The 27,952-nt window shown below is 33.3% G+C and overlaps 1 protein-coding gene across 1 annotated transcript; it reads right to left on the bottom strand.

Annotated features, from left to right (window-relative positions):
- Positions 1 to 173: 173 nt before the first annotated feature.
- On the bottom strand, positions 174 to 26,466 carry MS3_00007745 (uncharacterized protein). Its single transcript, XM_051216070.1, has 5 exons — positions 26,342 to 26,466; positions 21,603 to 21,691; positions 11,129 to 11,554; positions 8,361 to 8,552; positions 174 to 2,195 (listed from the first exon to the last, which is right to left on the bottom strand). The coding sequence occupies exons 4-5, from the start codon at positions 8,365 to 8,367 to the stop codon at positions 1,192 to 1,194; spliced, it is 1,011 nt and encodes a 336-aa protein (XP_051066627.1). The 5' UTR covers positions 8,368 to 8,552; positions 11,129 to 11,554; positions 21,603 to 21,691; positions 26,342 to 26,466; the 3' UTR covers positions 174 to 1,191.
- Positions 26,467 to 27,952: the final 1,486 nt, after the last annotated feature.

Here is a 27,952-nt window from a genome sequence, read left to right as displayed (position 1 = left end):
AGTCATTTATCCCATAACCATTAAAGTATTGGAAATATGTTATCAAAGCTAACTACCACTTAAACAATATACTCAAATTGTAAACGAAATCCTAATGAATTCATACTTCCCAAATTTGGAAAAAAGTTCTTTTAAAGTAGGTAACATTTTTTGTTTTTCAAATTTTATTGTTTCCCACTTCGAACAATTTGTAACACCGCCAAACAAAAATTCATAATAATAGTCGTAATAGTTGTAATAATACGAATAATGATAATGGAATGTAATTAGGTTATGAAAAATGAAGAATAATATACTAGTAATATGGGTAAATTTTATAAACAATATTTTCCATGTTGTCAAACTATGTTTTTTGTACTTAAGCAGTTAGTTATACACATAAACACGAAAATCAGAAAAATAGCTTATAGAAATAATAATAACAGTGTTGCCAGTCAGAAGAAATACATCGTCACATCTTCTGTTTCGTCAGGATAAAAAAAGCAGCAGTGACAAAGAAACGAGAATAATAATAGTGATAATAATAAGGCAATACAAAAACTTTTAAACTTTTCTAGTTTATCGAGACACTGGATAATGGAGAGGTGTAGTATACAAATATAAGACCTTTATTATTACTGCATATATCGGGATACGATACGAATAAGTGAATGACATAAGGTAAAAAGAAAACAAGTAAAACTTCAACAAAGGCACAGTTTACAATGAGATCGAAATACGGTTTTCTTTTCTCTCCTAAACATCATCACAAATGAGAGGAAGAGAGATAGAAAAATATACATACATTTATAATCACAAAATAGAAACCAATAAATATATATCTATATAGTGTAAGCTACATATACCTGAGTATAGAAAAATGAACTAGTTCCTTGATGAGCTGGAGTTTTTCAAATAAAAAGAATTCTCACTCCAAATACAAAATAAGACTAAGTTGAATTCACTCACAGTGATGAGAGTAGTGTGTAGTGACTGAAAAGTGCAATGGTTTGGTACCAATAATCAACGGGGTAAGGAAGGGTGACAATATTAATAATAGTAATAATAATAATAATAGTCATAAACAGTACAATAAGTATACAAAATAGAAAGAATAACACTTGGAAAAAATGCATTGTTTACAAGATAAATTTTAATTGGACAAAAAGTAACAATAATAATAATGGTAATAATAATAACAATAATCTTTCATTAAGTACCGAATTGTCCGAAACGAGATAACTGATTATTTTCATTACTAAAGTTAAATGGATTTCGCTCTCCGCCACCAATATCAAAACCACCTCTGTCATTATTGTCTTCTTCGACGATTTTTCTATGACCAGAGATTACTGGACGAATTAAATAATTTGATGGTAGACCGGAATCTGTAGAGATTCTTTCATAAACACTAGGGAAACGACTGGAAGAACAAAGATTTGACGAAATGGTGGAACATTCAGTAGTAGTACCACAACGTAATAGATGGGCATCAGATTTATTAGTATCCGTAGAATTTAACTGATATGAATCACTAGGATTTGGATGATTAGAACGGAGGTTTGAAAGTATATCTGAAGTATAAGGCATTGTAGTGCTACAATGATCCGACATTGTCTGATGTGTATTTTGTTCGAAACACGAAGTAGCAAAACGACTTGTACTTACAGTAGAAGTTTCTCTATTCTGAGAAACTCCTTCTGTTTGTGTAGAATTCCCAAATGAAGACTGACCATACACTTCAGATAGATGGAATTGTTCAGGACTTGGTACGTTGATTTTCACTATCATTGAGTCGGTAGGTTTCAGAGAACCCTGTAATACTCCAGGTATATTAAATTTCACATGACCCCCGCGAAATCCTTCAACGAATATACCTGGAAATTCCACTTCATATCGACCTGTTAACGGTTTGGGGTTTGCTCTTCGTGGACGGCCTAATGGAGGACTGTCGGATAAATTACTACCCCAACATTGATCAACATCTTGACAGGTGTTTTGTCCAAACATTTCATCAAATTGAAATATTGTTTGACTATCATTATCATTAGTAGTATTACTCGTAAAACAACTACTGTAACCACTTGTCGTTGTAGAGGTATTCGTAAATCTGCCGTCATTCCCGTTATCATCATTCGATTGGAAAACATCATTATCATCATAATCTTGGATTCCGAAAAACCTTGGTCGACTTCTTTGATTTCGGTCGAAATTTCCTTTTGAAATCAATATTGTAAAAGGTAAATGAGTATAAGATGATCATATTTTAAAATATTGTTAATTTTATAATTCATATTACATATATACAACGAAGCCAGAACAGAATAACAATTTTGATTGATTAAATATGTCATAAGTTTAGAAATAATTTCGTCATCATTACGCTCATAGCAACGTATTAGTAAATTATCACTATTATTGCCATTACCAGTTTTAAAGGTCAGCAGTTGTGAACACCTTAAATTCTAATATCATTTACTGATAATATTGAAGGATTAAATAAATACTAACAATATGATTTCACTCACGACTCAACACAATTCAGACTCCACACGTATACACGTATACTTAATTTTTTAGCGTACTCTACTTTCGTTTCATAATATTACAGAGAAAACACTCGACATGGTTGCACTCCACTGATCATGGCTTCCCAATACAACTCCAGGAACTACATCCTGATGCTAGTCACTAGTGAGTACATGATTATTTTCAGTATAGTTTTGTGGATATTGTAGAATTTTCACAGATTTTAAATCGAAAATTGATCTTAGTGAAACAATTATTAAAAGTCGTGAAACTCTGGATGCCACCTAAGTAATCTAAAGGCTAAGTGTTTGCGAGCAAGATCGAAGGTCCTGGGTTTGATTCCCGGATTCGTACTATTGAGGAGTCTCAGACTAGAACCAAACATTCGTTCAGTGTTTTCACAAGTTCAACGATAATCTAAATAAGATCAGTTCATAAATTAAAAACTGAATATTCTATAGTCTCCACAAAACCCTATACTAATAACTGGATTTTTAAAAAATTTGTTTGAATCACACTTTGTTCTTATTGTTTACTAGCGTTATTAACAGATGATTGAAAAGAAACAGACAAATAATTAAAGACCTGTCTTCCCTCCTCATTTTCAAGAAATTAACGATCAGAACAATAACAGAAATCTATTCGATTCACACTATATATAAGTTAAGAATTAAATGTTATAACATGTAAATTGTAATCGATGAAATAATTGAAAATAACTAAATTAGATGAATTAATCAACTGATTCAATACAGTTGATTTAAAAATACTAATCTAAGTAATACTACCATTGTATACGGATCTACTTCAAAGATATCTGCTTCGAATAAATTGAAAACAGTCGATTTTTATTTGTTATGATTTATCAAAGGTATTGCTATCAGATAGTGGCCCTTAGTAGACATTCACGAATAATACACATGGAAAATTCGAAATTCACCCTATAATCCAATGGCTATATCTTAATATCTCATTAATAATAATAAGCTTTGCTACTATATATATCAAAACTAGCAAAACGGATACCAGGTGAGAGCTAGCAGAGATTTAACATACGCTAACAAAGATTGACCAGAATTCAGATTACAATATCAATAACAATATAATACCAAATATTTACGAATGAGCATCACATCTATCGAACACGCTATTTACTAACTGAACTCAAATACCCTGGCTTTTGAAGCGACAGGGTTCGAGCTTCAATGTGAGAATCAATATTGAGAATGATACAAGTACACCCCTGAATGATGAGTCTTAAATAGAACTATGTGAACTTCCTGAATGTTATTACAAGCCATAATTCAAAAATCCCTTGTATTTCAATAATATAAACAATTCATTGAAGATGCTAAAAAAAAAATACTACCATCATATTTGTCAGTCAACGTACAATTAATTTAGATTTATTGAAATGTGAAAAATAAAACAAATAATCTTAGCTATGGTGATAATTATCAATAAGAAAATGCTGGACACATTCGAATAGTTATTTTTACTTCTAAAAAAAGGAATAGTTTATTCATCAGTTGGTAATCTTTAATACAAAAGCTTAGTATGATAAAATCGTAATTTATAAACTAATCAATCTTCATACATAATTTATTGAAAAATTTTCAACTGTCTAACATAATTCACTTGAGGGTTTGTAAACTCATTATACGTAGAAGGCAAATAAGAAACGTTTTACCACAATGTTACAAATGGATTGAAATTTGTATCTAGATGAACTAGAAAGACTTTGCAAAATTTACTCTTATTATACAGTATGAATTGATCTTAATGATACAATTAATTACTTCTTAGTTTTCAAAATAGTTGTATAACTAAAATCAGTGAATAAAATGTTGAGAAAAAATTTCCCATGTTAAATGTCAGAAAAAAAAAGCAGGATTTTCGATGAGTTTTCAATAACAACAAAAATACACATACATTTCAATTACGCAATAATAACAGTCACTCATACATGTTTTACACATGTGTTACAATAAGAAAAAAAACTCGAAAATTTCAAATAATTTCTATTTCATTCAGAAAAAAAACACTATTCAAATAACTCTTTATGTGTATTCCTCACACAGGTTCGACATGAATATCATCATCAATATTATTATTATTACTGTACTATATATTTATATTATATTTTATCAAGTTATATACCAGACAATAAAGTAAGTCTAAGTGACAAAACGAAAGTCCACATGACGTCATCACAACTCATAGAACTATTGTTAATGAAGGCAAATAATATATGTATGTATTATAGACTATGGCTTACATAAGAATTTCACCTGAAAGCAAGACAAATGTGTGTAGCAATTTTCTTTCGTAATAAATGATCAATAAAATGAAAACAAAAGTACATGAACAATAAAACTTACTGAAACTTATTAAAATTTATAGAATCAACCATATAACATGTGTATTATTCACAGAAAAACGTAAATTTTACTAACCAAAAAGGATAATAAAATAACACGGATGTAATTTAATAAACAGACACACACACATGATTATTAGTCTTGTAATTCATGATTGGTCTTTTTGGAAAAGTCTTAGTTATTCAATATAAAGAAGAAAAACACATCCACCTGTTAAATAATTAAAGCATGAAAACGACTAGGTCTGTTACATTTTAGTACGTCATCATCACCTCGTCCAATTAAATAGTGAAGTGTAAAAAGAACAAGGTAGAAATGTCTTTTTTTCCTACAATGTCATTCAATAAACTTATTTTTATCTATTTGTTTGTTTGCTTTACTCATCAGTACTTCTCCCTACTGGATGGATGGATGGATGAATGATGATTGGTCTCTATATCCTAGAAGTAAATTAAAATTTATTTATCAATTTATTTGTCTGTCTACTTGTCTATTGTCTAAATTCATTCGTTGTATCAAATTTCAATAAATTAGTACTTCTGTGACGAAAACATATTTTTTTTATTGTTGTAAAAACTAACCTTAAAACCTGAATCCAGGTCAAAAATAAATGGTAATTAATTGTATTGTAATTGTATTTCTTTTTCAAATTATAATACAAAAATTACAAATCACATGCATAATTAGTTAATAACTGTAACATTACTAGAGATTTTGATTAAATTCTAAATATTGTCAAATATTTTGATATAAAACAAAGAACGTGAAAATATTGTTAAATGTAAAATATAAACATATTTATCAGTATAGGGTTGTGAAGATTGTTGAGTTTTGATTGATATCATGAATCGATCAATGTTAGACCACCTTTGAAAACCTGGAGGTACCAGATGGCCATTTCATCCTGATATGGGAAGCCTCAGCAATGCGCATCCATGATCCCGTGGAGAAGTTTTCAATGGTGATCTAACCTTGATCAGTTCATGATCTAAATAAACACATTTAACTGACAATTGATCTTTCTATTCTGAACTGATAGAAATCTAATTAGATAGAAAATAAATCACTAAATAACTCTTTTTGTCTAGCTTGGTATTTGTCTCTAATGCTGTAATATAGTACTGACCACATTCAGCATTGAAATGAAAGCAATAACTACGTATCAAACTCAACATTTCAATTGTAACGTCATTTGCATCTAAATGATGAGGATGGTTACAGAAAATATTCAGAGAGAATACTGTTAAACATGAGAAAAACTACACATTATGTAACTCATAAAGATTATACTTTTACATTTCTCATGAAGTAAACTAATTTACTCACGAAAACAAATTAGTCAGCACTTTAAACTGAAGTCAATGAAATAAATGTATTATAATCTTTTAAAATTAAAATGGAATACGAACTCTTATTTTCTTTCCGAATAAGAAATTACAGTCAAATACTAGACTCTGTTTCGAGTAGTTTATCAAAAATACGTAGGAACATGAATGTTATCATTCAAAAAGACAATGGCAGCTTTATAACCAAACCAATCAGCTGGGGAGAGGTGACATGTCAACAAAAGAATATGGATCATACAAAATATATATTTGAAGGATCTGGTCAAAAATAATGGTTGTCGGAGTAATGTTCAAACTGCTGACTAGCAATCAACTGACCAAATTAATAATAATAATAATAATAATAATAATAGGTAGGAACAAAGGAAATTACTTTCACGTTGATGTATAGATGATATTTAATTAAATAAAAATGGGTTTATTCATACAAATAGAAATCAGATGAGAAGATTTTCGAATACAGATGAGCTTACTGATGAAAAACAATATTATTCAATGTAGTGCTCCTCGGTTTCACTGTACTTAAATCAAAATATCTGATATATATAAGTAATATAATCGGTAAATTATGTCTCACAAAATTATTATAAATTGCATTTCCATACTTCTACAAAACCACCAAGGTCCTTTCAATGACTTTACAAAGATGAAGTGGCAATATACTGGAATTACGCGTTTGATATATATAAATGCGACCATTAGAAAATATAATACTTCAAAATGTTAGATATTAGGAAAGAGGAATTATTACGTCATAAAATGAACATATACACGCAAGCACACACGCACTGCGAAAACTTAATAAACTGATGGAGGTGTAATCGGTTAGTTAACTACTCAGAAAATGTAACATCTGTATGTTCTCTCGTAATATCTGATAGTCTGATAGAAAAACTTATTTTGATGTTCTCAGAGAGTAGAGAAAATACAAAGTCAGTCTTTGTAATATGAACAGACTTATTTTACTTTCATAACTTATCAGTAGTTAAATGCTTTTAAGCTTACATTTTACCGCCTAGATAACTGCTCAGATTATCTCTACTCTAAGGAACAATCGACATTATTTTTGGAAAAATAACCTAATTTGTTTCAATTAGGAAAAAATTCGCAATCAATACCATTTAGATTGCATTGAACTAAAAAAAGAATGAGCTAAATGGTATACGAGAGCTTCAGTTATCACCTCTAGATGAATAACACATGTGGATCGCGAGGGAACATTGAATAGTGAAGCACAAAACAGTTCCCGTATGTCTTTTTGTTCCTCTCATCTATTAATACCACTCTTTAAAATAATTAACACTGAAGAATATAAAATCTGAAGATTGACCGTTAACATTTATTTCTGACTAACTCTACCTGGAGCACGCGTAAATTCGAAAGCCCAAGCAAAGGGAAAAGACTGGGCGTAAGGCCAACAATCCCACCCCGTAGAAGTAACCCTGCCGCTGATAAAACGCAATGATTCGAAGATATCTATGGTCAAGCGCCTGTGACCTTACATTTCCATAGCTAAAAGTTAAAACAGAGAGGTTACCTACTGATATCTAGTAGATATCAAAGGTAAAGTATTTTGTCAAACGTCAAGTGAACCTTCTTAATCCGTGTCCAGGTTTTTTCAGAAACAAATCCGCTAGCGCTAAGAAGACTTCGTAGATAAGTGAAATGGTCAACATGCCCAACCAATTCATTTCCTACTATTACATAAGCAATTATCCATACCAGTTCAGAACCCATATTTTTTAATTACAGACTAAGAATTCGATTCATAACAATCCTACGTTGTTATCCAAGGTGCTGAAAATACTTTGCGTATTATCAGTCTTTTCTAAATAGTACTGTGCATTTGAATATTCTAACCCTATAAGTAAATTTTCAGATAATAGACCGATCACTTGAAAGTTAGACGAAGAATTTTACAGCACAACTTTAAAGTACACACGTTGTTGATAAACTTAAAACGTGAATGAAACACACTTATTCCATATTTTTTTCAGTTAACTCTCAAGTCTCAATGACAGAAAGTAGTTTTCTAAGAGGAAAAGATTTAATCACTGGTACCAACAAATAATAAGCACAACAAACCATCGAAGACAAAAGACAATAAAGAAAAGCAGAAAATTACCTGACATTTATTTATTGTTCAAGATCCTTTGTTATGCTTTGTATTGTACTCAACGTAGGATAAATTAATTAATTAACAGATGACTATTCAAATCGGATTTTCAGAAAATAGTTTATTACCGACGACAGTAATTCTCGTAAACAGTAGTAGTAATTTGACTTTTTGTAAACCTCGTAAGTAAATGTAGGCTCGCTAAGCAAACGTGTTTATAGAAAAAGAAGAGAACGAAATTAAAAAAAATAGACCACATAGATACGTGACAAATAAACATATAAATAAAAATGAAAATTATGTAAAAATTACATACACATACATAAATACATGTACATACAATTATACATACGAACACGTCAACTATAGTCAGAAATGTCAGTATTTCGTTTTTCAATTCACAAATACAAAATAGAAATATTAAATTTATTGAAAATAAAATTAAAAAAGGTATCACATGAGAAACTGTGACCGGATCAAAGAAAGATAGTAGAGAAACCTCTATATCATAGGTTACAAGTATACAGCTTTGTTTAAAACCGTATTTTTTTCTCACTAAATATGAAGTTATTGCACTATAACTTGAAATGTGATAGCAAATACGCGTAGAGTAATGAAAGGCATAAAAATCGTCCAGCTAAAAAAATCTTATTGGCTACAGATAGCTCTCTCAGTTTGGATCCGATTATTATAGCTTAACTTAAGAATTCTATTCCGAAATGGGAATATAGAATGTTCATAATGAATGAGTCTCAGACTAACATGTCAAATTTAGTTATTAAGTTGTTACTAACAAATTATTAAAGTCTGTATATCAGTATTGTACGAACCATTCTACGAATCTCTATCTGGATATGTTTCACTAAAAGCATAAATAACAACATAAATAGATGGTGCTTTACATGGATTGTTAAATAATCAGTTGTTATAATAACAATAATAATAATAATACATTTTCGTATTGTTTGTTTGAATCTTCCTATTGATGATTAGAACTGTAATTGATCAGTCTCTTATTGGTATATGTGCATCCTTTGCGAATTACTTCGATATTCTCTTAAAGCACAAGAATTATAGGCAAAGATGGATGGTGGCTAGCAGGAGAATCAAAGACCAGCGTTTCATCCCATTTAGGACTCGTCAGCTGAGTGTACCTGCATCCCAGAGTTGATGTTCACTCCGGGACGCGATGGAGTAAGAAACGAACGGTACTGGATTCGAGTATCAAATTCCGTTGATAGCCACCGTCCATTTTTGTTAATAATAATACAGATTTTTTCACCATTATATTTCCAATGTTGATCTTTCAAGTTCAAACGAATAAACAAGTGGTATAATTTAGTATACAGTAAAAAGGTCTTTTACTCAACAAAATTTCGACATCATTCACAATAAAACCCTACTTCATCATGGAATTTAGTTGCGAAACACGTATCATGTATGAAGACTTAGTTCAGAATTATTTTTAAAACTGATACAACCTACAAAACAAGCTTTTTTTTACACATTTAACCTAATATTACTCTCGAAAAATGAGATATATTTTAATATTAATCAAACCAAATAGTGAAATAATACAATCCAAATATATTATTAACTCATTGTTGACAATATACAGACTCAAGTTATTTCTAAAAGATGAAACATTAATCTGATTGTATAAAACCAGTGGGAATAAGCAAGAAACTGTATATCAACACTTTCTTCATCTTTGAAAAATTACGAATCACAACTTGAATCTGTTCTGTCAGTTGGTCAATTACAATCAACATATAGCCTCGTGTAAATACGAATCATCTCAACTTACTATATCAAAAGTCAGGGCAATCAGATGAACTTAACCAGATAGAAAACAACAGATTTGAAACAATAATAGTACCAATAATAGTGAGAAAGATTCATGTAAGGAAATGCAGTTCAGATAGAAGGGGTGAATTAAGTGGATAAAAAGTACCAAATAATATGAATCGATTTTCGAGCCACATCATACTCCAGCCATCAGTTCAAGGCAAGATAGGCAGTACTTAAGCATACGCGACATATTTCCCAGACACTTACGTCTATAAAGATTTTTAGTCTCATTAACTGATACGCCATCTTTGCCTAGTACACCGTATATAACCTTAACATTACTCACTCAGTCGTTCTATAATACACGTGCCACCACAGGCAACGCAGGTTGGTAAACGTCAAGAGGACATTTTGAATCTGTGTTGAGACTTCATCAGATACCAGTGTTCACGACACTTTCAAGAAAAGTGAAGTGTACTACTTCGCGACCCAGAGGATGTTTGATTAGGGTAGAAGTATACTAATTTGTCCATCAATCATTCAAATGATGATGTGTTACTCATTTAAAGTCAGATGATTTGATGACTAATAACGAATCTATAGACAATAACAGCGGTAAAATATCTCTGTTTTTTTCAGTTATTTCCAAAACTGAATAGGCATTGCCTAATAGTTGGTGATGAGTTATACAAGAGAGGTTATGATCAAACAAAATAAGATTATGGAATAATCAGTGAATAGCATCTTCTATTACGAAGATACAATATCATATAGTTAACAACCTCAAGATTTAATTTGACTATTCAGGTAACTATCTACTATGTCAGTATTTTTAGATATTGTGAAAATACATAGAAATTAGATTGTAATAAACTTAGATTTCATAGATAAAAGACAACTTTATCTTTTTACACAATTTCTTCTAATGAATAGTGAAAATAAAGCATTTCATTTAAACACTATTATAAATAAAATTGCCTACTTACCACGGTAATATTTGTACTCGCCAAATGCTTCGATATTAACAGCAGATTCATTTATATCTCAGACGCAGTTACTAACGTACATTTATAGACAGTGGAGCAAGTTCACTGTTTTACAATAAAAAAATATTTATGTGTGAACAAGAGGAAATCAGAAATTATTGGTTGAGTCATCTTAAAATATAAAAATAATCATCATTTAGGCATAGATCAATTTATCACCCCCTCATTTGTGCATTCAATATAAACCAATCGATTAGCATAAAACGTTTGAATCCACCCTTATCTAATCACACATCAAAACATTAATACATGCATACAAACATGACACACCAGAACTGCACACAATCCACTTAAGGTCGGATGAACTGTTGGGCTAATCTAGTTTATACACTATAAGTCATCGTAAAGGCATGTGTCAAATATGACCTAAAGACAATTGAAAAAAGAATAAAAGTTATGTGAGATGATTCATGATAATAGCATGAATGAGTCAGGTAACGATCAGATCAGATACAAGCATTTATTTTGTCTGATTGTTATTTTAAAAGTGAATTGATGAATATGCTCCAAATTTAATCATGATTGCCGATTAGATTCGATCAAGTAACATTCATTTCTGAGTGGTTTGGTTACTGGCTTGAGCTACTGATATGATAGTAACTTAAAAGCATGAACTAACAATTTACGCAAATACACAGTTATGTTTCATGATGAACAAAAAGCAGTTAAATTGACAAAGAAGGGGCTTTGGATTTAACGTATTTGAGGTAGAAAGCTAACATGTCATAAAAACATGCAAAAATCTGTTGCTCGGCTACATGATAACAAGCTTGGAATAACACAAAGATATAACCCTATTGTTTTATGAACATAAGGTGTAGCTGCTTATCTTTCCATAGATTCGTAGGTTTGATGTTAATGTCACAGTTATATCACATTCATGAGTTTTAAATATAGTGGTACTAGAGATTTAGACTAATTTTTATTTACTCTGATGAATTGACTTGCATCGAATCATGAAACGTTAGAAATACAAATTCCTACTCATTGGGATATATATTATAGCAACACTCCTCGGCTAATTTCGATTAGGGTTGACTTTTGTCAAGCCCTTTTACTGAATTATTTAACAGACAATGTTGTTCGGACAGTAACAAGTCGTCTATTACTTTGTGTTATTTTGATCACTATCTTGTTTGTATAGACGTGTACGTTTGATCACATGTGAAACCCCACACCCATATCTCTCGGGCTTAAATGTTAATATCTTGATTATCGCTCGATAAATTATCCTCTTTCCCACGTATATATGTGTTCTACTCCAATTAATGGCCTTAGCCTTGTTTTGATAAGCCTTTGCCGTGCCTAGCTGCGCTTTGATTCGATTTGACTATAAATTTGCCTATGTATTCGCTCGCTCACATATTTAGCGTCTTTGATCCAAATCCGCTCGATTTACTTATAAATTTGTGATGAGTCCTATCCGCTAGTAAACTGTAGTTGCCGCTTCTTATTACCTTCTGAATTCAAATACCGTTGGGAATTTATGTGCTAACAGTTATCAAGGTGGTCGATTAACGAAGCTAATCTACTACAGAATCGGTTGGCCCGACATGCGAACACGATGCAATTCCTGACGATACATTCTGATTTCGAAAATTTAACGCACCTTGTCTCGATTCGGATTATTATCTGGATTATAATTATAGTTGTGGATTTCTTATATCATTTTCATTACACGTACATTATCTCACAAACATTATTGGACATAACGATAATAATTATAATAAATAACTACGTTTCATAATCAATTGATATACTGGTACGATTTGGTAAGTCTGTTCTGTGTTACAAATTGTACCATTTGTTATTATCATTATTGTTATCGGCCCATTTCTCTTTTTGACATTTACATTAAGCTATTCGTGTACTATTTATTTTTTTATAAATATGTCAAGTTTGCCGCAAACACTGTCCATGAAGGCCCTTAATCTCTCTGTTCTCCATCTTAAAGTTATTGACCCGCAACTATAGTTTACTAGACTCGATAATTATTTTTTGGCTAAACGCATTAATTTACAAAGAGACAAACTCGGCAACGCAAGCACGCACCTCTCAGACGACGTGGCGGATAACGTACGAGAGGCTTTAGCTAAACTGGACCCCGAGAGGCAATACGACGTATTAAAACAAGCCGTAATTTAAACTATCACCTTAACCGTACAACAAGCTGTTGATCAGCTTCTTAACCAAGTGCAAATGGGGGATTCAACTCCGTCACCGCTATAAAAAATTATATGGAAAGTTTGCTGGGTGATAGGGAAATAGACAACAGTCTATTTTATCAACTATAGCTTCACCGACTCCCACGAATGTAAAACAGATCATAGCCGTCGGAGATACCGATGCAGACAGATAATATAGCAAAAACAGCTGATAGGATATACGAAGGAACTAAGCAAATGAGACCTTAGCTACATAACACTACGGTAAATGACAGGATCAATGAGCTGCATAAAGAGATGTGTTTTGTACCACCAGCTGACATAGTTGACACAGAGTGAAAGGCCACGAAGATGGTCGCAGGATAGATCACACAACAGGAACCGATCACCCTCTAGAAGACCTCTAAGCTCCATCAATATGCTGGTATAGCCAAATGTACGGCTACAGAGCTAGAAAGTGCAGACAAACTTGTATATTTAAAATAACAGGAGAACGATCCCCCCGATTGTCCATGGCGACTGCATCAGCTAGCGTAATTCCTACAAACAGCCGCCTGTTTTACATACAAGACCGAACGACGGGTGCGAGATTCTTAGTTGATACTGTGGCAGAAATTAGCGTCGTACCTCCAGCAAGTGATAACAGAAGAAACATTAATACGTCACTGGTACCAAGAGCAACAATTCCGCCTGTAGCTCTTCCAGAGTTACTGCCGGTCCCAAGCCCGGGTAAAGGAGGAGGGTTGAGCATGGGGTTAGCATCCCCATCCCGTAGAAAACTAACTCGCTAAAAAACGCTTACCAGAAAAATTATTCAAACCATTTAAACTCTGCCCTGGGAGTTAGGTCTTCATTTAGAAGAATTATGACGCTTCATGGTGAAAGCCGAGTTCCTTCGGAATCCATGAGGCCGATGCCCCTTCTAACAACCAGAACAAAAAATTCTATAGGTACATGGAACGTCTGAACAATGTGGGAAACCGGGAAGACCAGTCAAATATCAATGGAAATGAGGAGATACAACTTAGCAGTACTGGGAATCAGCGAAACCCATTGGACCCAAGCTGGACAACAAAGGCCAAATACGGGAGAGATGCTACTATACTCCGGTCATGAAGAGGAAAATGCTCCGCACACTCAAGGAGTTTCTCTAATGCTTTCCAAAGTAGCACGAAATGCACTTGTAGGATGGGAATCTCACGGATCCAGAATCATCAAAGCATCATTCAAAACAAAGAAGGAGGGGATCTTAATAAATATTATCCAATGTTATGCACCCACCAATGATAGCAACGATGACATTAAAGATCAATTCTACGAGCGGCTGCAGTCATAGAGAAGTGCTCAAGAAAGGACCTCACCATTCTGATGGGAGATCTAAATGCCAAAGTCGGAATAGACAACACCGGATATGAAGACATCATGGGACGACATGGACTAGGTGAGAGAAACGAAAATGGAGAAAGATTTGCAAACCTGTGTGCATTCAACAAATTGGTCATAGGAGGCACAATATTTCCACACAAACGTATACACAAAGCTACATGGATCTCACCGGACCACATTACGGAGAACCAGATAGATATGTCAACGTGGCTCAGACTAGGAGTTAGTGACTTCAAGGATTGATGCTACATTTTCGTTTGGCCGCCCCTAACTTCCTTCCATCCGTCTCTAACACTAGTCAGCATTTCCCGTCGTGGTAATCGGTGTTCAGGCATACGCAACACATGGCCCAAACATCTCAGTCGATAAAGATTCACAACCTCATCAACTGATTTACCATCATTACCTAATACTCTGCGTCTAACCTCACTATTAATTACCCAGTGATCCCGGCAGTTGCTGGCAATATTTCTAAGACGTCTGTGATTAAATACTAGTAACTTACGAGTATCTTCTACCCTTGATGAATACTTTTCACAGTCGTAAAGTAGGACAGAACGAACTGCCACACAGTATACCCGTCCCATAATTGATAGACGGATATCCCGCCTTCAGCATAGGTGATGTAAGCTGGCAAAAGCCAAACAAGCCTTCTGAATCTGCACAGAGATTTAGTCAGACACCAACCCATTAGGGCTGACCAGACTTCCAAGATATGTGAAGTTGTCAACGCGTTCGATTAATTCACTCCCTATTCTTAGTTGAGCTGTTGACGCACACCAATCCTAAAGCAACAATTTGCATTTAGAGGGGGCAAAACGCATTCCAAACATCCTGCCATTGTTGCTTAGTGCTACCAAAAGACTTTGCATTTTATCAGCGTCTTCAACAAACAGGACTATATCATCTGCGTATTCTAAATCGATAAGTGGACCTCCTGATAGGAGATCAATTCCCGAAAATTTAGTAAACGAGAACGTTGTTTCCATCAGTATGTCTATGATTAAGTTGAACAAAAATGGATAGCGGATAGTTTTGCTGGACACCACTTGAGGTTGCGAAATCAGATGACAGTTCGCCACAAACTCTGACTCGACTGGTAATGTCCAAGTAAAGAGCCTTCACAAGGTTTATGTACTTCTGAGGTACACATTTCAGTGACAGACACTGCCACAGAACTTCTCGGTCTACTGACGCTGACTTTAAGTAAAAAAAACTATCATTGTCGGACGTCGATAAGCATGTCTGTGCTCTGTGATCTGACGAATTCGAAAGTATTCACAGTATTATCACATTCGGAAATAAAAGCCACAGTGAAGCTAATTAGCGAACGCTTCGTATGGTCAAACATTAATCGAGACGTGCGTAATTGGACACAGGCATGCATGAAGTGTCAAAAAGTCAAAGTGGATCGCATACTAGTTCTGTAGTGGGTTCTTCCTCTCACCCAGACACTAGATTCGAACATATACACATCAATATCGTGGGACCACTGCCGATTTCGAATGGCTACAGCTACAAGCATCGATAGATTCACGCGATGGCCTGTAGAGGTACCGATAAAGGACACCTCAGCCGAGTCTGTAGTCAAAGCCCTAATTGATAATTGGACATCTTGTTATTGAGTGCCAGCGATTATCACAATTGATAGAGGAGCCCGAATCAGAAGTCGTCTCTTCGAGGTTACAGAACTCCTCGGAGTTAAACGTATTCGCACGACATCCTACCATCCGGTGGCAAACGGTATGGTTGAACGCCTGCATGGGCAATTAAAAGCGTCTCTTACGACTGTCACTGTCAACAACGATTGGGTCAATAAGCTTCCTCTAGTCATGTTGGATTTGAGAACAGCTGAGTTGGTATATGGAACTACTCTACGTTTACCCGGAGAATTTTTCGCTTCATGCAAGTGTTCCGACTGATGTAGCCAACTACATACAGCGCCTAAAGAAACATATGAATGATTTAAAAATAACACTTCTCAGACTACAACAACGAGGAGTGCCCCTACCGCAGGGACTGTATAATAACACTCATGTATTCACTAGAAGAGATAATGCACAACCACATTTGCAGCCGAATTATGACTGTCCGTTTAAAGTGATTACGAGGACAGACAAAACAGTTACCGTCGAAAAAGCAGCGACCGAGTTAAATCAGTTTCCATCGAGTGATCATCAACAGAAAAGCGCATACTTTCTCTCTCTCTTATATATATATATATATATATATATATATATATATATATATACCAACTCGCTTGTATATTTCTCATAAACATCTTCTTGTCTGATGATGAAATATGGGGAGGTTCAGTGGTTTAATCAAACTTAGAAATGTGATTGAAGTGAACAAATAAATCATTGTAAAAACTAGACAGATAATACGTTTAACTTGATAAAAAAAGCGAATTAGTCAAGTTACTACACTTTCTAATATCACAAGGAGAGAATAGATGAGAGCTCCGTACAATTTAAAGAAAGATTATGATAAAATAATAGTTCAATGAACAGTACTTAACCATTATTTAGCATACATTAACTATTATTTTGGGTGTTGAACAACGAACATCCTGAACACAAAACTACTGTTCCTATAGTAGAAGTTGATTAACACACACGTTGAGTCCTAAGCAATGTATTGAAAAACCAAGGCCATTATTTTTTCTACGATAGACAGATAAGATAGGGAAAAAATTTGTTACTGATGTTCCAATAACCATACCATTAGACAATTGGGTGGATATAACGAATTCGTTAGATTCCCAATGTAAAAACATCTAGATTTCTGAGTAAGCATAAAAGTTATATGATGACAGAATCCATGGATATCATAGTTTATCTGCTATAAGGATAATCAGTTACCCACAAAAATACCCTACAAATTAACCCATAGATAGTTGACCAGACTTGAGCGACTAAACAACTATGAAATTAGCACGATTTTTTGTCAATTATTATTAAGAATGATCTAGCAATAGAATGTAAATCAAACTAGTAAGGCCATTTAAATGTAATAATCAATTAAAACGTAACTATAAACATCTATCGATAGCTCCATAACATTCCGAATCATTTTCTTTAACATAATCTATCATCCTTGTATGAAATTTTAAGCTTAGAGATAAAACAAATATGCATCTAATGAAGTAGACTAATTCGAGAATGTCTGAAATTAAGATTTCAGTCAGTGACATCAGCTTGTAATACCGTTAATAAGATTTATAGTGTTAAAGATTTACAATGAATTCCACATATATATCAAGAAAGCATTGAGAAAAATACAGAAAAAATTATTCCAAAATATTACCAAATAACACCCTAGTACCTCTGGAGAGCGGTGAATATTTGACCAATTTACCATGAGTTGCCCTATCCTAAATGGGTATTAAATGTTAATTAGTGGAGAAAATAACATTCAGGCAGGTTAATGTTCGTTTTAGCTCACATTTCATAAAAACATTTTCACATTCAACTAGACATTAGATTTCTCATCGTCTGGAATTAATTTAATCAATTTATAGTATAACCTAAATGCTATTGTTTAAACTGGGTTTCCATACTATTTTTAATAACATGGTATTTTAAGATTACTTAGAAAAGCAAGTTCACTCAGATTATGGGTTGAAATTCCAGGTCAAGTTAGAGACGACTGTGATTTTCACAATCGATTTAATGAGCTAAATTGATTTTTCATTCAATCTAGGTCAGTGTTTATTCACATGGACATTTCGTTAATGGTTCTCCTTGCGTATTGCGTCATTATTCGGACATGAAGTTTCGAATTAGAGACATAACGATTGAGAAAAAGAACTACTAAAAAATTGCTTTTGACATAGATTTTACTACAATTTGAGGTATTGGATTGTTAACGGATGAGAATTCATAAAAAGCGTTGTTCTAAACAGAAATTTCACCAGAGTGCCTAAAGACACTAAAAATAGTTCCAAGATCTGTTTAAATGTATGGGTCTGCAGTTAATCGGAACTTTTGTTATTACCTCACTAGTTAACCCAATATATTTGGTAACACCACTGAAGTGGCATTTTTGCTATACACAAAAATATATGAGATAAAACCTTGATAGCCAATTAGGATATATAATCTTGGAATTGTTATTTATAAGAAACACTTCAAACAGACTATTTTACATCTAATTTTAAACTCTTCTATAAAGGCTTTTAATAAAATCCCTTAAAATTTAGCTATACAGTATACAAACTATTTATGTTTATCAAGTGGACCTTAGCCACTTTCCATTTTACCAATGTCTACCAAAAGTACCAATGAGAGATTGAAATCGAAGCTCTAGTTATCAGTGAAGTGGAAATAAACATAACTAGCTTGAAACGAAATAGAAAGCATCAGGTCCAGATGAGTTAGGTTTATAAATCTTTATGGATGGTGGCTTTAACATATAAATCAATTGAGATATTTGTTACAGTTTGAGAACTGAATATCATCGCATATAATTTTTAAAAAGAACCAACCCCTTTATGGTAAATACGATAGCCAGCCAGTCATAATCAATGGATGCCGGCTCAGTGGTCCAGTAGGTTGAGCGTTCGCGCGCGAGACTGAATGCCCCGGGCTCGAGTCCTGCGAGTGGGATCGTGGATGCGCACTGCTGAGGAGTCCCACAATAGGAAGAAACGGCCGTCCAGTGCTTCCAGGTTTTCAATGGTGGTCTAACATCAATCGGTTCAAGATCTCAATCAAAAAATAATAATGTAGTCTGGCACAAATGCTCGTTAGCTATGTTCCCATATCACATCATAACGCGACGAAATCATTTAAATAAAAAGAAAAGGGCTCTCAATAATATATATATATATATATATATATATATATATATATATATATATATATAGTAATGTCTAAGATATTAGCTCCTATGATCATCCAGCGCCTACGTGGAGTTTAGGAACAAACAACCTGAGGAAACCGGACAAGTTACAAAAATGAACGAAGATTTATTAGTCTAATACTTATCAATTGATTCTGCTGTGAAAAATAAACGAACTATATAACTGAATCTGTATACTGTGACTTAAAGTAACATTCACTCTCGTTGAACTATAAGTCTAGTGAGTGTCATTAAAGTATATCAAAAAAGTATATGTACCACCTAAAAAATATTATGTAAGAATTATTCTTTTGATCACAGCCCATTGTGAACTTATTCCAATTTACGTTAAATGTTTTTCATTAAGGCTACTCAATCTTCATATTTTCACTTGACTCTAATGTGGATATAAGTCATGGAAGTTATATTTTCTCCATCCAATTTGCAAGAGTTTGATCTTCTGGATCAAAATCTTATCAACTTTAATTCTGAAGACGAAATAATTATATTTTTTGAAGATACGGACAATATATAGCCGTCTGAATGCCCTGGGTAAGGTTCGCAATATGCTTCTAACGCACACACAGCAACTGAAAAATAAAGCTTCACAATTAGTCAGTTCAGCTACTCATTATCACTAAAACGAATAAAAGATTTGGGAGCATCGATTACTATATCTATCTTAGAAATCTAATCAGTGATCATAGTTTGGTGGTTGACGAAATATCTGTAAAGATATGAGAAGCTCAAAATCGCAAAAATCCTATAATTCAAAAAATAAAGCGAGTGTGTAGCGTATCGTAGTAACTCTATTATTAGTATGTTAATGTCATACATACACATACATATAAGCACTCGCAAAGTAACGAAACGTGTTGAGGAATGTCTCCGGGGAAAGTCAATTTTTGATATAAAACCCAAATAGCTGAGGCAATATGTTTTTGCTGAGTGGTAGCATATGCGTACAGCTGCGTAATAATGTCAAGAACACATGAAGATATCTTAACTTTAAGACAGAATGAAAAGAAAGCTTCATAGACTACAGTAACCTGTTGAAAAAATGAGCATCCTCATGAAATGATTACTAATATTAAAGCCACAGGATTAATCGGGAAAATTCTTTATTTAATTACTCTTTTTATAGCTACTTTTGATTAAACAACCCCTGATATGCAGATCTAAATATTTGCATAACATTGTCATCTAGCTAAACAAATGTTGGTAATCAATCCAATGATGAATCAACAAAAAAAGTAGTATAAATAAATTAATATATTTATAACAATCTACTAAATGTTCAATTTATTCGAAATTATCAAGTCAAACCTTGGTAATGATACCTAAAGACGTATTATATACAAAAATAGTTCGGTTGAAATATATTCCATCAGTAAAATGAATTTCTCTAGCCAAATACTAAACCACTGTAAACTAGTTAAAAATACCTTTAATATTCAAGAATATTTGCTTAAAATGAAGAAAGACTTGATAAACGATTAGACGTTACTGAAAAGGTAAATCACTATTGAGTAATACTCATAATGAATTTTTCTCATAAAAACGTTATACTAGAAAATGATTGATATTGGGCCAAACTTCTGACATAATATTTGATCACACAGCAATAAAAAGCTATCTTTAACCATAATGACACAACAATCAGATTTACATTATATTATTGAGTACTTAAATGACCCGTTTAACCAAAACATTTCTTCTTAGAAGTTTTTTTGAAATTATATTGCTTTTTATACGGATAGGAAGTATTTGCTTGGTATTTTATGTCGTAATCTACCGAATGCATACTTTTCACAAAGTTTATAAACCAAACGATACAGAAACTACCATTCCAATAATTATTATTTAATCTATCCTGGACCTTCAACACCTACTCCAAACCGGATTGTTTAAACTAACTCGTATAAAAAGTATATACAGTTGATTTAAATTTGTGGGTATTATTTTACATAGTGAAACGAAGTGTTTATTTATGGGAAGACCTGAAAGAAAATAATTACCACTAAGAGTTATAATATCATCGGATCCCTTTACTTGAATGATGCTAATTTGTTCGTCTACAACATCAAAATCACAGCATTTAGATTTGCTAAAATGGTAAATAAATAAATAATTGAGTTTTCAACTGATTCTTAACTTTTGCAATAGTATTGCTGTAGCTGTTACTTTAAAGGACTAAACTGGTCAGACTTGGATGACTTATGTTTGCATGGATGCTTCTATTTATACTAGTGTTTGAGTATCCATCTGTATTTTTGTGTTATTTTCCTGTTTCCTCCTGTTTGTAGCATACATATCCACTCAATCACAAACAATACTTTTAGATATATCCAACTAAGTAAAATAAACATAAGTGGTTGTCCCATACTACCAAAATTACAACTCTCAGTAGTTTATTGAATAGATGAAATGTGGTTAGCAGTAGAATGCAGGACTCACGTTTTGTCCTATCTGGGATCCGTTAGTTGGATGTATCTGGATCTCGGTGTTAATAATATCAAACAGTTAAATATGTCTCTTATTCCCAGTACTTGCAGGTCAAATAATCTAGTAATAAAGGTAAGTACATTGTATCCGATTGATTCCTGTAAGATCGGATACTTTTCAGCTAGAAACAAAAATTAATCTTAACGTTTGAAGGAAAAGGTATTGAGTTCGATTCCAAATCTGAATACAGTCAAGGCACATACAGCCAATGAGACCAATGTCTTGGATTCGCTCGTTAACCATAGTCCATCTATTCGTAATATCTCTAGTCAAATTACACTTTGAGCATAAATTTGAGAAACGAATTCCAAAAAACATCTATATTCAGTAATGATTAGATAACACATATAAATAACTAGTACCAGGAACTTTCAGTATATATATCATTACCGTTAAACAAAAACATCTGTTTGAAGACCATTTTCGTAAAGAACTGCTATCAGAGGGAATACCACTGAAAACCAGTACGAAACTAAAGTGAAATAGCTGTCCGATGCTCCTTAATTTCCACTGATTCTTCAGCTTGTTTTGGATCATAACGAAAACTACGTGCAAATTAAATCAACCTTTATAAACCATTCAACTGAACATAATCTGTCTGTTTTCTACCCTAACACAATCTAGTATAAATGATTATTTATTTACACATGATTTAGTAGGTCGATACTTCTAGTTAATCATGTTCACCGTACACAAATATTATTCAATATTGTCTTTGCTATCCAAGGTTATGTCCTGTTGTGCCGATTTACTTTTTTGAACACTTGCAGAAAAATTAATATTACTAGTAATAACAACTAATTTAATGAGGAAGAATGGGATCAGTCGTCAGTTTACGACACGTAATCCAGGGTAGTTCGTGTTTTTTTTATTTTCTTGACCATTATAAATGCCAATATTCCACTCATATTTTCTTATTATCACTATAAGCTTAGCATGAATGAAACGGTAGGCAAACAAAAACGGATAAACTTGAAACACTTTTAACCCGGTAGTTGCATAAATTTATTTCCTGAACTATTACCAGAATTGGACAACTAGTTCTTTAAAATCGAGTGTTAGTGCTTACTGTTATTGATCAGCACGCTTTTCTAGTATCCCAAAAACAGTGCACTGAATAGTCATACAGCACAACTAATTTTAGTGAATGTATTGGACATTTTATTTGGTTGGTTTCAGCCGGCGCTGAAGAACAAGGCCTAATGCTGATTGTTTTCATGTCATAAAGTGTTATGAATACAGAACTCTGGAGAATTGAGAGATTTAATGCCTAACAGATCGAAAAGGGTGGAAACTGAATGAATTAAAATAGTGATAATAAGTTAACCTCTTAAAAATATTCATGTCATATTTTTAGTGATGTAACATCTAACTTTTAATGGGTAAACAGTACGTGCTAGAATAATCGATAAACTATGAACCAAACTGATGCAGCTTCAACATAATAATTAGGCGTTCTTATCACAACAACTTAATTAGGATTTATTGTCTGAAACACTCATTAGCAAAGGTTCCACCACGCAAACCCAGTCCGTTGAGAAGTAAAAATAAAGGCATAAAATCTCAGTTCCAGAAGCAAATTTATGCTACCAGCTGTACTGAGGTGTAGCAGTCGTCAAATTTTCCAGGCGCATAATCAGAATTTGAGGTGATATTTTACCATGGTTGTAAAGAGGGGGTGGTCCTAAAGTACCAAATTCATGTAGCTATCCAAGGTTTTGATGTGCTGGTAAGGTTTAGAAAGTACGAGGTTAACTTTAAAATTAAAAGCAAATACTCTATAGCTGTGACTGGGCTTAACCAGTCACCCTTAAGACTCTAAATCCAAAGTCATAGAAAACACAGATACTAATTTTGTTTTTCTCTGAGATTCCCCAGTAAGAAATAAACTGCAACATGGGTGGTCATGAGCTGTCAGGTTTCCTTAAGCTATAAACACCAAAATGTGTGGGTTTATTCTCAGTGATGGTTGGATTATCACGAACAGAAGAATTGCACTATGGCAATCAAGCTAAATGATGCACAATCACTATGTAGTCTATTTCACCACCAGAACCTCAGAAATAATCATCAGAATTCCACGGTTCGTTTGGCTTCCGTCATGAAGTAAATAAAATCTCAAAGAAGTAGATGTCTTTAAGATATGAAATAGTATTGCCCAATCAGAGATTCCTAAAACACTTCACAAGAAGATTAAGTCTTTTGTCAATGGATTACGAACTTATATATAAGTACCAGAAATCACAAAAACAGGTTACACATCTTCATATCTATTTCAATTATAAATTTAATATCAGATAACATGTTAAGGCATATTCAGTAATTCATTGGTAACAAGAGAACCTAACATTAACACAAGATAATAATTAAGCTCTTACAAAACAAAGCCGGAAATCAATTACAAAAGTGCAGTGATTACTTAATCCACGGTAACCCAACGTTGACATCCAATTAAAAATTGCTAGTCAGTGCTTTAGATACAAAAATCAAACCTTACTTTATTCTTAGACAACGTATAAAGATCTTACACATGTTCTAATTTGAACCTGCCCGCAATCGGACAAAACTAGGTGAATCCAAAAAATATCCAAGCTTTTTAAAAAAAGTAATCGTCCAATAGAGTGTCTGAACGGGCATAGTCCATGTTACAACGCAGGCTTAGGGACTACATAAGGTGAGTGGTTGAGATATATTAAGAATTCATGGTAATAACGACCTTTGATAGTAGACTAAACGAGTTCTTACTACACAGTATACTTAACAATGGTACATGAAAGACTAGAAACGCTTTACGACTAATCAAAAAAGCAATGCATGTAATTAGACTAAATCTCAATGTTTCAGTTAGTTAGTCATATGAACATGTACCGGCTGTCTCACGAATGATATGATGCTTTTATCGCCCTTACGAAATCAGTTAGTAAATCGTACCAATGTTATATATATGTGGAATTTAAAACTCTCAACACTAATGACATTCAATTAAGATCATCTGAAGTAAACGTACACAATACATTAATCTACTAAACAGACTGTCACTGGTATTTTTATATGGAAATAGGATTAAATTCTCAAACTATCAATAATTTCATAAGCACATTCGGGAAACAAGTCGTATTTTGTGACCTGGACTTTCAGACAGTTCAAATAGAAAACAGAAACAAGAGTGAAGAAACCACTCACCTCGTGATCCATTCTCATTCACTTTAATGGCCGTGTGTGAAAAATGTCAATTAAATCACACCACTTACACGCACTGAGCGTGCTCTGTTTGTTTGTCTATTTGGTGTGTCTGTCTATCCTTATGGCCATTAATCTACTATTTATCATATTGGCTGTGTGGCCCTCGATCTAGCCTATATGTAACTCATTAGGACGTTTGGTAAAAAACCAAAAAAAGTTAATTGTCAGGTTGTGTACTTAATTAGCCATCATCTCGAAAGTGCAGAAATATAATAGACTTTACAAAATGACCACCCAGGCTCTACATATAAATATTCTCTGCTTTAATGTGTACATGTTATGTAGTTGTCTGACCAACATTTCCTTATGGTCCAACATTCAGCCCTAACTTCCGTCTAGGTAATAACTCAAATTATAAAAAATAAAAATGACCTTACAATTAGGAGAATTAATTGTTCACTGACCAGATAGCCTTTGCTTTGCGCCCTACTAAGGATCAATGTATGAAGCGCCCACCTACGCTGGTTTGAATATGAAAAGTGATTCTAAATACGGATACAAATATCTGTCTAACTGTGAATAAAGATATGAATAATTTACCTTCCATTCATTAGTTCAGCAGGAGAGGAATTGAGCCGGTGATAACAGGTAATAAGTATTATAATCATGACAGTAATTACCGGTTACTTTTACACTACACTGAAAAGTTGTGCAGAATTTAATTCCATATATTTGTGATCAAATATACCATCTCATTCACATTTCTATTGTCTGATGTGTATAGGTCATCCTATAAAACATCGCCGTAGTAGTGAGTTCTAGTAAATATTCTTCGTATCCCACCAAACTATAAATAAACTGGAGATTAACACATGTTACTTGATAGATAATTAAGGTTACTCACTCACGCGTGTGTTTGCATACTGACAGGTATGACTTATCTAATTGGCTAAATATGAGTTTAAAGCTGCATTCATAAAAACCTCGTACTTAACTTGAACTGATGAACACCTATATGTATTTTATCAAATAGTAATATTTTTCAACACTAAAAGGCTGCTGTCCTTACTTGTGTTGGTTTGTTTTCTTTTCAGAAGAACGTGATAGTGTGATTAGTGCAACTGTGATCTTATCGCATAATGTTTCGTAAAGATTATGTTCACGTTTTAGTTGAAAAAAGTATTGTTGTTGCATATCTGGTTGTCGAGTCAGAAGGAAGTAAGGAGTGAATGAAGACCACTCGAATACACCTGATTTCCACTTCTGACTATCCTCGTCATACCACCACGGTATGAATTTCTTCAACAACTGAATTAGCCAATGGTAAAAGCACAAGTTGTTTCGAAGTTACGACGTATATATCGAATAAGTATGGTATCGATGATTGGTGAAGTAGATGAAGTAACGAGGTAACTACTGATGGTTGATTGTAATAAGAAAACACTTACTCAGGAAAACATGCCGCGTTTAAGAAACTAAGGCTAAAATTAGGTTTGGGGTAAATGGTTGGGGTTCATATAGCGATAGTATTCAGCGTTGGGATGTACAACCAAGAGTTTTATTGGAATTAAGATGTGGAGTTTAGGGTTAGATAGACCTAATGTCAATCTTTAAATCATAAACTTTAAATTATGAGCTTTATATTTTGATTCTGACTCCAGAGCCTAAATTATGCGTCCCAATCCTAAATTGATCTAAATACTAAGCCTAAAACCTGATCATAACACCATACATAGCTCTTCTATATTTGCTTCATTCTCTCTAGGTGGATGTTTCGGCGGCTTATCAAAATCATTCACAGATTTTCTTAGACTCGCCCCTATAGTTTAGTCTATCGAACATATCGGTATCTGAAATATCCTTCCCATGAAGTGGTAGACCATAGCAGATACTTTCAGTGAAGCTGGTCATAAGTACTCCACCTAAATTTTCTGTGATATGGGAGTAATCGTTTGCAGCAGACAAAGGGTGTTCTGAAAGTAGTATTCCCGAACCTAGTCTTAAAATGACATATTTTTGGTACCAATTTTAAGACTGTCTATAAATTTATGAAGATATTCCGTCCAATATTTGTACTAACTATACACCTGATTCTTAATTGAAATAGTCGGATTCAGCTAGTCCAGTGGAATACGTAACTGATGTTTTTGACAAGGAGCCTTTTATTGAACATCATGAACGAGATTTTCGTAGAAGCTTCTCACTTATCTCTTTGGTAACACATGTGTAATATTTATGTGTGAGTGTAAATCTATTTGATAAGTTTATTTGAATAAAATACTGTGATTTGTAGTGCTAAGGCTTCTTCATAAATTTACTAACAATGAATATAAGATTGTTTCTATCCGAAAGACTGTATATAATAGACTTAAATCCAGCAAAATACATGAATAGGACGTTAAACAATAATCAAAGTCATGTTCTAGTCATTTTTGTTGATTAAAATCTGTCAGCCAAATTATGGAAAGTGAATATTTACCTATATGATATGATATAGCAGTTTAAATAGCTCAGTATAAACACAGACTATGAAACTGCTGATGCGAATTCAAACCCCATACTCAATATCAGTTTCCTTAAAATCACAAGTTCGCATTGCTAACAAGTGATGTCTGACATGAAAACTAGGTCCAGGATTTCCTCCTGACCAACTCCAATAACCTAATTCTAATCTGTTCAC

The sequence above is a fragment of the Schistosoma haematobium genome, chromosome 4 (genome assembly GCF_000699445.3).
Source record: "Schistosoma haematobium chromosome 4, whole genome shotgun sequence".
Lineage (NCBI taxonomy): Eukaryota > Metazoa > Platyhelminthes > Trematoda > Strigeidida > Schistosomatidae > Schistosoma > Schistosoma haematobium.
Note: the sequence above shows the minus strand (reverse complement) of the source record. Positions and strands in the feature narration are given on the sequence as shown.